We start from the raw sequence: 14,031 nt of genomic DNA, 5'->3' as shown, positions 1-14,031 counted from the left end.
ACAAATCAATAATCAGAAATCGCAAAAAAAACATGCTGTTGAATACAAATCCTAGCCCTGGTCATTACTAATGCATTACACACCAAAATGTATGTCCATCAGTCAAATTGTATGTTGTTCACTTAAATATTAGAGTGAATTGACCTGTTATCAAACTAAAATATATGAACATTATCTGTGCTTTTTAATATTTTTATTTTGAAGTAATTATGAGCATTTTGAATTATTAATATTTTACATACTCATAATTCACTTAAGGGCCATGAGTTGAAGACCGAAGACCGCTGCTATAGATAGTCTACTTTTTAGAAAAGTAGCATAACCTTTTGAAGTTAACAAATTATATAAAAAATAAAAGCAAGTGTAACAAAAATATCCACTTATAATATCAAATATGCAAAAAAAAAATAAAAATGTTAATAATACATAAAATAAATTTGGTATTATTTTGACAAGATTGATTAAATTGGGCACATTTCTTAGGAGATTTAAATAGTATTCTAATAAATATTTATTTATATAGAAATCCGCTCCACAATTACAATAAATAAAAATAATTGAAATTAACGATTGATTATTAATATAACTGTCTTAATTTTTTATTATTAAAATTAAATTTAACAATATACAAGATTAGTTAGATAATACCCCAAAAAAAAAAAAAAATTGAAAAAAGGAGTTCAATTTGATACAACCATAGTTTTATAATATAGTTCCTTACAATAAATTGATAAAAAAAAAAAATACATTTTAAATACCTCTTATTACATGCAATTTTTTAATTATTTTCTAAAACTTTGGAATGTGACGGAAGGCAATAATACAAATTACAGTTGATTTCGTCAACATCAGCCTCTAACATTATCAATATGATAAAAATAAAAATTCATTATTAATCAGCTCAATAGGTCTGATACAAAAGAAAAAAATGTAATACATATAATATAGAAGTACATATTTATGTACATTCTAAAATTCTAAGACACTAAATTATAAGTATAAATTAACGATAGTTTCAATGTTCAAGTAACTACTTAAGTGATTAACTACAAAACAATTTTAAATGGATAATATACATTGTACGTTTTATATAATATGTGTAATTTGTTGAATATGTGAACCCGTCTAAAAAAACCTTAATAAAAGTAAAAAAAATCAATGATAATATCGATAGATCACTAAACAAAAATGCATATTATTTCCTAATATGCTGAATATTCGTAGTTTAGTCAAAAGTAAGTTTGGAATTGCTTAACAATGACTTATTAGCCACTTTGAAAAAAGTCCTAAAACAAAAGATAAAATACATTAATTTCAATATAAAATTTTATATGATTTTCTTAAATAGATTATTGATAATATTTACTCATGCGAATATTTTTGTTTAACAGCAGATAGATTTGAACTTTGAGTATGCAACATGTTGTTTAGTTCAATTACGGTTTCTTTAATTTCTATTACTCGATAATCTTAAAGTAAACAATTAATTAATGCATTAGGATTCAATGTCAACATAATTTTGATACAATAATATGATCAATTAGTAGAGTATACTTGGGGTTTTTTCAAGTAAGTTCTATTTTTTCCACTTTATAAATTTTAGGTTATTTATTGTATTATAATTGCTTTATAGTAAACTGAATATAATATATTAATACGCAATCAGATATTTACATATTATATGGTTAATAATTTATATAAATATTTATGTAATTAACTATCCTTTAATGATTTCATTAATAAAAAGTTATTTTAAGGATAAGAACAAAACAACCAAAAATATTAATAAATATCTATTATTTATGTTTTACTGCAAGAATCATAAAATAAGGTTAGTTCTATTCTTGAAAAAAAAAAACCATACAAAATTGAACTCATAATATTGCATAATATGCAGGGTGATCCAACAAGTATGCTCACCCCCCTTTTTTCTTTTAAAAATGAAGTTTTTCAAAATCCGATTTTTGTAATCTTTAAATATACCCAAAGACCATATTTTCATATTCTTGAGATTTTTTGTGCCACAACAGGAGTGTCCTGTGGCGATACAAACCTTTGTTTTTCAAATGGGAACCCCACATTTTTTAGGATAATTTTTTTGAGAATTTTGATGTATCGAAACCAAAATTCGAACGAGTGGTTTCCTAGTTATTGGACAATTTGTACTAAGGATAAAAGTCCATAATAGGGATATGCTTATATAGTTCTACACATGGAATAAGAAAAATAACTTAATAAATCAAGAATTATTTTACTTGCTATTTGACTAAATAAATATAAAATGGCATATTATTTTATATAATGTGTATAGACTATAGATAACAACGTGTTCTGTACAAGCATATCCTGCTTCCCTATTATAAACTATATTATCCTTAGCACAAAATGCGTAATAACTATAAAACTACTTGTTCGAATTTTGATTTCAATATATCAAAATTCTCAAAAAAATTATCCACTAAATAATTTACAGTAAAAAAGTGGGGTTCCCCATTTGAAAAACAAAAGTTTGTGTCGCCACAGGACACTCCTTAAGTGGTACAAAAATCTCAAGAATATGAAAATATGGTCTTTGAGTATATTTAAATATTCCAAAAATGAGATTTTGAAAAACTTCATTATTAAAGAAAAAAGGGGTGAGCATACTTGTTGGATCACACTACAAATGGTTTCAGAATTAAATATAACTAGATTAATATCTGTTTGACAGTGCTTTCTCAATAAAATGAAAATATTACCTGTATATTTGAAAAATTCTTTTGCTTCTATCGCTTTATTACACATTTTAAATGCTAAGTATAAGCATGCTGCAGCTTTCAATGAATCTTTTAAAGTCACAAACTTATAATCTAACAAACTGCATTCCAATATATATCTTGCTAAAGTTAATAAAATCATTTGGCATTTCATGCACTAAAAATAAAAGTGAAAATTAAAATTCAGTAGTAATTAGGGATCGACAATTCACTTACACGGGCATATCGCCTCAAAAACACATAAGACAGGGGAACATTGATTTCATACTTTAAAGCTCTAAATAATTCTTTTTCGGTAACAAACAATTCATCTTCTGTATAAATGTACTTGCTATGTTTAACTAAGTCGTAAGGAAAACCGGGCTCTCCCCTCTCCTATTAATAAAACCAAGTGAATTAGTTATGATGAAATAATAAATATTAGACAGTCTTTTTTACTTACATCAATCTTAGTAGCTAACAATAATGCTCCAGAGGCTAGAAGTTGAAATTTATTTTGTAACGTTTCATTTTTCATTAAATATAGATCAATTAGTTTCACAGCCATGTACAATACTTCATGATTTAATCCATACATTTCTTGTAGGCTTACTAACCAGTTCACAACAATTGCCCGATGTTTGGCAGTTAATTCAGGTTGATTACTAATATAATCAGTAACAGTAAAATTATCCTATAAAATAATGAATTAATACATTATACAATTGTTGTCGAATTCATAATTTACTATGAAAATTTAACTTACTTCTCTTTGTTTAAGGTATTTTATAATATCTCTTGCATAACAACCCACATACATGAAATTATTCCAACTGGCCTGATCTATTTCAAATATTTCTTCTTCATTACTATTGACACTCCTATAAATAAACAAGACCAATACAATATTATTAGAAAATAGAAAATTGAAAGCAGTATTATATTATATTATTATACAGAGTTAACACACAATTCTTGTGCAGCAGAATGGTATAAATCTGAGTGATCGATTTCAAGAGAGGAACGGTGGGTACTATCAACAGCAGTTGTATACAATTCATCAGATTTTGTAGAAAGTCTCGAAACTGCTGTTTCTTCTAGAGTTGATTTGAATAGATTACTATCATCTGAACTATTTAAAGATAAACGTGCACTTCTGAAATTAAATTAACAAACTTATTTTAAATATGAATAAAATTCAATGTTGTAGCCATTGTAAAAATCAATAAAAAATAATAAAATATTACTTATTTATTAATTAATTATAAACAAAATCATACTAACTCTTTTGCACTTGAACGGGTCTCTGGTTTTTTAGTAACAGAAGATTGAGAAATTTCTTTTTTTTGTTGAATGACCTTACATGTATTTTCTATCTTTGTAGAGACATCATTTTTGTTAATTTCTAATGGTTTAGTCGTTTGAGCACTTGTTTTAACAGTCTGGAAAAATATGAATTCAATCTTTAAATAACAATTCTATAAATAGATTCAAATAGGTTAACTTTGATAAACAGTTATTAAGTAACTTATATATATTTGTTTTAGTTTTTGTTTAACATACAAATTTTTTCAATTTTTTTTTGCAAGAATAATAAATTATAAATGACAAAAAAAACCCGGGAAATTGATCAACTGTATGTTAATAAAATTTAAATTCAATAATAAATTATTGTATAGTTTATAAAACCGATCCTGAGTGGAGATAGACTATATTACTAAAGATATTTTAATGTTTATTTATGTAAGTAATTTATTTTTTCTATTATAGTAATACAGTAGACTTAAATTAATTTTACCAAAATATATCCATTTTGTTTTAATATTGTATATTTATATCAAAGGTATGTTATAATTTCATTTAAGTCAGTATAAAAAAATTTTTTTTAATTGAAACAAAATAACTAGAATGGTTTCTATAAATATCAAATTTTGACAACACTTAACTAGGACCTACCCATGAATGTGTTATATCCGTCTTATAATCATACAGCATAGCAAATTTTTGTTCTTAGTGTCTTGTTCATTTTAATAGTCTCTTTTAGTTCTAATATATAAAATAAATTATCTAATCTGAGTGAGGTTGATTGGATTTGATGGTCTTACTGGTTATGTTTTATTTTAACTATGCTCTGTTATCTGTTACCCACTTTTGCTATTATTTAGGTGTTCTTTTAATGAGGAAATTTGTCCATCTATGCTTAAATTTAGCTTAGTTACAATAATTCTTAAGTCTGGTGATCCATCTCCTGTATTTAACTAAACGCCAATCTCTATTACATAGCACAAAAGTACAGTACTGGAATCCTTAGTACTAAATAATATTTATATACTTTAAAGAGTGTCTTCGAAAACAAAAATAAAATTGAAAAACACTCATCATTGTAAGATACATTTTGCTTGAGCGCAGTTCATATCCTCCAACACAAATTTAATAATATCTATTTGCTCAAATATTAACCATAAATGAGCTCTAACAAGAATCCGGTAAGCAGATTTGTTACTAAACTTGTGCTCATCAGTTTTAATTTTTTGTAGTAATCTTTAATAGTAGAGTGAATTGACCAATGATCAAACTTAAAAGTAAAAATATTATCTGTTTTCACAAAGGGTGTTTACGATACTTCAATTTTTCAAGCAATTTATAAGTTTGTAAAATATTACAAAAGATCTAGCTAAGTAAAAAAAAATATAGTGGAAGCACGATAGTGTATATTATCTCAAAGCAGGAGTTGCCCATTTAAACAGTGTAAATGTTGGTGTTTTTTTTAACCAAACTTAACTAGCTACTGGATCGATTAAAAGCCAATAAATTGAAAAAATCAGACAAATTGTGCAGATGACCCTTTTGAAAAATTATCGAAACAGTAAGGTTAGAAATTAAGTTATTAAAAGAAACGTGCAAACTTTATATGATAAATTATAATGAAATCTGGAAGCACGGCGGCCGCATCTCGCATACTCACATACTCACTATCTCACATTCACTTATTTATTATTTTTTTCATTTAGTTATCAACTATCGCTTATTAAATTGAATTATATTTTATAAATTATAGTATATTAAATTATATTATATTATATTGGTCTATTGTGTACTAGACAGTGTTTTATTACTTATTAGTGTACGAAATTATAAATATGCTAACTAAAGTTTACAAACAAAGAATGAAAAATAAAGAAAAGTACTTAATGAAAAAAAAAATAACAGTGATAGAATAAATTACCCAAAAAAACTATAAATAAATTCTAAGTATATTGAATTGAATTACACTGATTTAAAAAAAACACAAGTTTAATAAAAACAATGAAATCTTTGGTTTTGATGTAATGACCTCAGAGAGATGGCCTCGTGGTAGTAAATATGTTTCTATAATAATCCTAGAGAGGAAAATTAGAACAAAATTTATTGATACAAAAAATTGGTGATATCACTACAAAAAAAAACTTTGTCAAACTATATGTGAAGTAAAACAAACAGATCTTTAAGCACTTTAAAGATGTGATATCATAAATAAATGCTAACTAAATTGAATTAAAGTACACTTATTTTTTGTTTCAAAAATGTATTTACTTGGCGAGAAATTATTTTGAGTAGAAATGTCTATTAAAATATTTTAAATTATAATGAACTTCTAATGAAACAAAATAAATGTACTCGAATGTACTTAGAGATCTGCTTTTTTTACTTGGCAGTTTTTCGCACATAGTGTGACAGTGTTTTTATTGTGGTTTAAATATCATAAGCAAAGGTACCTCCCCCAACCCCCAATTCATTTTTTAAGGTTTAACCATACCATTCGTTTGTGGCCGGTTTATATTGGTTTGTAATTTCATTTATTTCGATTATAACGGCTTAGTTTTTTTTTTAAACCCAAATTTTGGTGGGGGGCTGGGGAAATACCCTATTTTTGAATTTTGGGTTTTTTTACTATTCGATTGAATGTTATGCAACAAGATTTTTTGAGAAAATCACCATCATCACTGGGTGGGCTACTAATTAGTTACTTTTTAAATATTGTTATTAGTTTATTACATTAAGAATATCAACAAAAAAACTTTGTCAAAAACATGTGTTCAGTAAATATTAGTTAATACAAATGTACAGTATTTAGATATTATGCTGTTAAGGTCTTTTCTTGCATAATTTTAAAGCATTTATATTTTATTTTTTTATTCCACAGTATTATTTATCATACAGTAACAGCCAACAGGTCAACAAAGATACCTACTAATTAGTATTATTATTGTTTTAGGAAATATCCATGAAAACATGAAGTCATAAGAATTAATTTTTATTGTAAGTTACTCATTTAAACATTTTTTATTTAGAAGTAACAATACTAAAATTGGTTCTAAATGCTGATATTGGTCTTATAGGTTTCTCTTTTGTAACAATATTTGAATTGATACTGTAAAAAAACAAATTCACAAGTATAGTATTACAAATGTTTTTGTTAATATTATTTATTTTGTATAATATGCTTATTATTTATTTAAATTTTAAAGTTATTTAGGTACTTCAAAAAGATTTATTTTGAATATTTCTATGTAATGTTTATTTTTAAATTTATAATTTGTGAATCGTTTAAAAAGAATACGTTATTTAATATTATACTTGATTTTTCACCAGTTTCATTTTAATATTGGTCCATGGTTTTAGCAAAAATGTTATTTTTAAATATATCAAATATCAGTTTTAAATTGGTAGAATTACTTGGAACACATGCATTTTAATTGCTAGATATTTTTGAACTCTGTGTTCTTTCTTGAGTACCTACTTTCCAAAAAAAAAATAATACTTATTTAATTCTGATTGATTCATTCACTATTTTTTTTTCTTTAACAAATTAAGTGATTTAAAATTATGATAAGCTATGTATTTCAATTTGTAATTAAATCTACTAGAAACTTGAACATTTTAATTTTATATGGAACTGTTATTATTATTTAATCATATGAATAATTAAAAGATATATAGGTAACTTAAAATCATTGATATACCTAGTAATTAAAATATCTTTGAAAAATATATAAGATTATGATCAAAAAATATTGTATCTATATTCCAAAACAAGTGTGTACGACAAAGTATATATATGTATATGTATATATATTATTTTAAAATTTTGTAATATATAAATAATAAGACATAAAAAAATAAAAAACTACTTACAGTTACATTATTTGTTACAAGATCAAACAAAGCAGCTCTTTTATCTAATGGACGGTTCTCTTTGGAATAAGGTTCAGTTTTCAGGCCGGTTTTTTTTAGTTGATGTCGAGTGATTGGTGGCATTCTAAAATAAAATTTTTAAAACAAAATGTACAACTTTACTAATTTTAATTTTGTTACCAAACTAACAATTTACAATTTAAAACTTAATTAGTCAAACTATTTAAAAAAAATATTGATCTCAAATAATTTATTCCACTACATAATATTATTAATATCAATATAGGTAAAAAGTGACACTTATTAGTATTAGGTATTACCAAAACAATAACTTTTTGTAGGTTAGTAGATACATTTGTTCACATGATATAATATATTATTATATTACAATCCTAAAGTTTAGTTATACATAGATTACATCTAGTTATTAATATTATATTATAACTAAAGACCCTCATCACCACGCACACAAATTGTTCTCTTCGCTGATGATACAACCATCTTCACGGAATCACGCAACATTGAAGCAATAACTACAGATCTGCAAAATAACTTAAATACCCTCTCACACTGGTGTCGAAATTGGAGGACCATAATCAACGCCTCAAAGAGCATGGGAGTTATTTTTAGTCTACGTCGCTATATTACTCCACCACAACTAAAATTTGACAGTGAAAATATACCCTAGCAACCAACGGTTAAATACCTCGGAGTAACTCTAGACAAATAACTCACGTGGCGGCCCCACATTTCATCCAAAGTCCAGCAAGCATACCAGCGCATCTCAATACTTTATCCCATCCTGAACAAAAGTTCAACTATACAAAAAAAATGCTCTCTCCTAATTTTTAAACAAATTATATGCCCAATGCTTACCTACACTTGCCTAATATGGGGTAATTGTGCATCCTTGCACATCAAAAAAATGCAAATTGTCCAAAACAAAGTCCTCACAATGATTGCAAATGATGGGGCATTCAGGTTTGTCAGAAATGCAAATCTCCACAAAGACTTTCAAATCCAAGAAATCCGAGATTATATTAAAACATTAGCAAGAAATTTTCACTGCTCTCTTCCAAACTCATCAGGTGCAATTCACTATAACCTTCTCACTCACCCAACTCATCATTGATTAAAACGAGGTTGTCCTCACGACCTCCTACACTAAGCCACCTCTCAACATCCAAATCTTCACTCTACACATATGCTTCTTCCAGATTATTCTACAACTTCTCTGTACTTATAGTTACACTATTGTAAATATGTAAATATTAGTATGTTATTGTAATCACATTGTTACTTCTGTATATCTTAAATTACCAATTGTTAATAGTATTCTTAGTACTTAAAAAAATATTTTTAATTATCACATTGATCCATTAAACCCGGGGTGGGCAACTGGTGGCCTGTGAGTCTTTTTTATCTGGCCTGCGCTACATTTTCAAATTGCATTAGGTATAGGTATACAAATCGATTTTGCCACGTTGTCATTAGAAGCCACACATCCTCAAAACTCTCACTAAACTGCAAATAACTATTTCTATTTAAATATTTGATTAAATTATTTTCAATAATGCTTTTTATATTACCTATTTCATTATAAACAAAATAAATGCTAATTAAAATGTATATTTTGAATGACCTTTTTTTTTTTATATATGCTCTGGCCCGCTAGATTTTAAATTTCTAAAAATTGGCCCTCTAGTAACTTTGAGTTGCCCATCCCTGCATTAAACTATTATATAAACCGTCAAATATCCCTAGATGTAGATAGCCTTAGGCTACGAATGTCTTACGTTTAAAATAAAAAAAAGGCCGAATTTAATTGCATTAGAATCACACAAAAATCGCATATTAAAATTGTTTAATTGCACCCAAAAATATGTAAGAATGCATAATAAATTGCACTATACAAATTCGAGTTATATAAAAAATTATAAAAATGTTACTTTTTTGAATTAAAATAGATAATTATTAGATATAATTCCAAATTATGTTCATTAAAATTAAATCTTTTATTATTTAAAATATGTTTGTTCAAAGAAAAACTACATTTTATGTCCACACTAATTATTTGTGCATATTTAAAACAATTCAATAAGGTAGGCGACGTTATATCTAAGTTAATAATTTTTTTACCTGACATGACTTCATAATAAGATTTAATAGTTTTATCACCTTCATTATTTTCATTTACATACATAAATTTTTTTTTCATCTGGATCAGGAATATTTGTATTAATATCTTCTATTTTTCTAAATATATTCATATTTTCAAGTAGTTCACTATTCTATGGTACTATTCTATGGTTTTTAAGATTAATGGATAACTCAAATAAGTTTAATTTTATAAATGCTAAATCACATTTTACTGTATTAATTAGTAAAAGCTGAAACAGCTTTTCCACACTGATAGCGTCAACTTTTAAATTTTCAGTCACATTTTGAAATATTTCAAATTTGTTTGCATAGAAAAGTGCATCATTTAACCATGTTCACCACCTTGTAAAAATGAATTAGGAAGATTTTACCCAGGTTTACTCAGCATATGACAGACACACTGGTGGTTACGCCGGCCGACTTTTATAGCGAACATTCTAGTAAACTAAAATTATCCATATCGGATAATAGGTACAGATGATAATAAGATGATATATATGTATTGATAATGAATTTTAATAATGGTTTTGTTGATACAACCATAGATTATCTACTCACAACTAAAACACGGTATGTCGTTCTAGCATTTTTATACAATAAATTTAGATGAGTTAAATATTTTGTTCATTTAAACACACAAAATTGTAAAAAATTGCAAAAGCTTGGAAAATTGCAAAAAATTGCTTTATAAAATTGGATAGGCATAACACATAAAGTATATATTGACTATACATTTGATCAGATTTGGTTTATCTTAACTGCAAAAAAAGTTGCAATATCAATTAAATCCAGTCTTTAATTATAACCCATAGTAAATTAATATTCAAAAAAAGTACATAGGGACCTACACTGAATTATCATCTATACATTAATTAATTATTTTTCTCTCTATCTGATTTCAATCTCTATTGCCTGTAGGTAAGCCATCCGTATGCTTGCTGTTTAGTGAGACCCCTGCATTAATATTGACTTCTGAATAAGTTTCTTAACTTGAATAAAGTATAAATAGTTTAGAAGGAAAATTTTTAAAAATATTAATTTTTAAATTATCTCAATTTAATGTGATAAAACAGGTTTAAGTTCAAAACGTGTTATTTTTTATAATTCTTATATAGCAATGACACAATTACCAGGCAGGCAAGCAAGGCACTGGAATTTATAAAAAATATTTTAGTTATTTATAGTAGTTTATAATAATATACTAGCCTAACAATATTAATTTTAGAATTTTCATACAAATCTTAAAATCAGCACTTCTAATTAGTATTATTTTTGTTAGTAAATATAAAGTAGGTAGCTCCCTATTTTAATTGGTTTAGACTTGTGTAAGTAAACTACATATTCTGTAAAAGAAATCTAATAAAATATTATTACAAATAATAAAAGTAGTGAATTGTGTAAGGCCATCTCCCAATACAGTCTAATATAAAATATGTTATCTACCGATGAATAATAATAAAAGAATAGTATATGTTCTACAATACAATGAAGTGCTAAATATATAAATGTAGTGATTTTACCTACATTAAATAAATTATTAAGAAGTATGATTATACAGATTAAAAAAATAAAAATATTTATTCAATCATTATTTTTAAACTGTTTACTTAACCTGTAGATTCTTCAGTTAAGAATATAGTATACATTTTTTTGTACCAGCATTTTAAAAAGTACACTATATAATACTAGTCATAGTAGCTGACTATAATACAACACTATTATGATACTAAGGGCCGTTCTTACAATGGCCAGTTAAGTGTCGGCTAACCTACTGAAAACAGATTTTATTACCGTTTTTTCCTAAACAGACATTGTAAGAACGTCCATAAACCAACTAATTATATAGGCATACCTTATAAAAAGATAAAATGAAAATATGATTTAAAATAATAAATTACATGATAATCATAATATGATGCGAATATCACAGCTATAGTTGAGCATAAAAAGATTGAATATTGGTAGTTCACACACTATACTCAAATGTATACTACTTTATAGTTGTGAACTTCTTACATATAACAGTGATAGATAGAACAATAGGATATTATAATAAATAATGATACAGTGTTTAGGGTACTTACATGTCTTAGCTCAAATGCAGTGTTTTGCGTAAAATTGCAAATAACAATAAAAAACATAAAATTCAATATAAGTACGTAATCATGATACAACAGTCCCTACATTTTATTTGAAATTTTAAACTAATTTATGGTTTGTCACAGAGAAATCATTAACTTCACAGAAACTGTCGAAATTGTTGAGTTTGAAACAAGAAACTTATAATACCAGTAAAAATTGTTAGCAATGAAATGTTCACTCATCGTGAAACAAAAAAAAAACTTAAAAGTAAGCAACATCAAACCTAACCAAACGGGTAACAAAAATTACTAGACGCTACTAGCATATATTGTTGTGTAGACTTACTTGATAATGGACAACCGATTAACGAATTAACGTGTTCACGTCTGCGACTAATGAATAACGAAAATAGTAATTTATTATGACGATGTTGATGATAATAATTAACAGAAATGTATTAACACGACTGTATTTGTTCAAGCATGTTTGCCTGATAATCGGATCGAACGTATCGATCAATCAGACCATAACATTATCACCACAAAAAAGAAATGACAAATAAAATAGAACAATGAATAACAATAATAAGTAATTAAGTGCCTTTCAGTAGAAAAAAAATAATAATAATAACCGTTACGCGTTATCAAAGTACAGAATTGTGTTGTTCAATTCGTATTATCATATAAACCGGAAACGCACACCGGGAGGTGGTTGAAACCGCGTTATACACACGCGCCGTGAACAGCTGCAGCTGCTGCTGTGGCGGTAAAATATGCAAATATACCTAACACGATTACCAGCTACCTCGCCTTTCACGGTCCCGCCACATTTATAGTAGGTAATAGGTAGAGCCGTATTGAAAATGAAATACAAAGTTCCTTGCCAGTTATTGTTGGTGAAAATTTAAAAAAAGTTGAGCTTAAATCTGCAATCATTTTTTAAGAGCGTTTGAATTTGGAATTTTGAAAACATTTGTAGAACTCACGAGAAATTGCAAATTAATTTCAGTTAGTGATTCATAAAAATTTCTTTTTTATATTTAAGTTTAGAAAATGTAGTAGGTACAAGATTCCTCATTAGTTTGTCTAAAGTAAATAACAAAAAAAAATGTTTACCGGAGAGTCAAATTAATTCATTTTTATGAGGGTTTGAATTTTTACGACATTGGATATTCACCAGATTTCTCTTGTTTCGATTTTGTTGTAATTCAAAAACGAATTACTGTAGACACTTGAAATTTACATCAAATGTTTATTTTATAATTGTCTATACATGATAACATTTTCAAAATATTTTGACACGTTATAAACTGTTGACCCAGCGGTAAGACAATAATATTGAAGAAAAGAAATTCAAATTTCAAATGTCTATTAATGCTCAAAACGAGTCTAAATATTTTTTAAATGTTATCATGTATAGAAAATTATAAAATAAACATTTGGTGAATAGTGCCTACATGGAGTAATTCTACAGTTCATTGTTTTTGAGTTAAGTACAACAAATTAAGAAAATCAGTCAATGAGAAATCGTTAATTTACGGGTAAATATCCAATATCGAAAAAACATCAAACGCTCGTAAAAATTTAATTTAACTCTTCAATAACCTCTTTTTTAATAAAGGTAAAAACTTACGACTTATGAGGAATCTTGAATTAAACTTTTAAGTCTTAGATATAAAAAGGAAATTTTTTTATGATTTTCTAACTTACCGAAATTTCTAAACTCATTTAGACTAACTATGTAGAACTTTGAATTAAATATTCAAGTTTTTGGCTGAGTATAGAATACCTTTTGGGCTACACGATTGAGCAAAAGTATCTGCGGATCAAAAGAAATCGAAATACAAAAGAAAATCTATACGATTGAGCATAAAAACTCT

At 26.3% G+C, this 14,031-nt stretch overlaps 1 protein-coding gene across 2 annotated transcripts; it reads right to left on the bottom strand.

Annotated features, from left to right (window-relative positions):
* Positions 1 to 600: 600 nt before the first annotated feature.
* LOC111040835 (G2/mitotic-specific cyclin-B3) lies at positions 601 to 12,782 on the bottom strand. Of its 2 annotated transcripts, none has more exons than XM_022324891.1 (10): positions 12,155 to 12,489; positions 7,911 to 8,034; positions 4,020 to 4,177; positions 3,706 to 3,891; positions 3,502 to 3,616; positions 3,199 to 3,429; positions 2,973 to 3,131; positions 2,739 to 2,913; positions 1,367 to 1,469; positions 601 to 1,286 (listed from the first exon to the last, which is right to left on the bottom strand). In XM_022324891.1, the coding sequence occupies exons 2-10, from the start codon at positions 8,031 to 8,033 to the stop codon at positions 1,226 to 1,228; spliced, it is 1,311 nt and encodes a 436-aa protein (XP_022180583.1). In that variant the 5' UTR covers position 8,034; positions 12,155 to 12,489; the 3' UTR covers positions 601 to 1,225. The 2 variants fall into 2 exon arrangements, with proteins under 2 accessions (XP_022180583.1, XP_022180582.1); XM_022324890.1 differs by lacking the exon at positions 12,155 to 12,489 and adding an exon at positions 12,498 to 12,782 and having other exon boundaries at positions 602 to 1,286.
* Between the last annotated feature and the right edge of the window lie 1,249 nt (positions 12,783 to 14,031).

This window comes from Myzus persicae, unplaced genomic scaffold (assembly GCF_001856785.1).
Source record: "Myzus persicae strain clone G006 unplaced genomic scaffold, MPER_G0061.0, whole genome shotgun sequence".
Lineage (NCBI taxonomy): Eukaryota > Metazoa > Arthropoda > Insecta > Hemiptera > Aphididae > Myzus > Myzus persicae.
The sequence above is the reverse complement of the archived record's forward strand: the minus strand, read 5'-3'. Positions and strand labels throughout refer to the sequence as shown.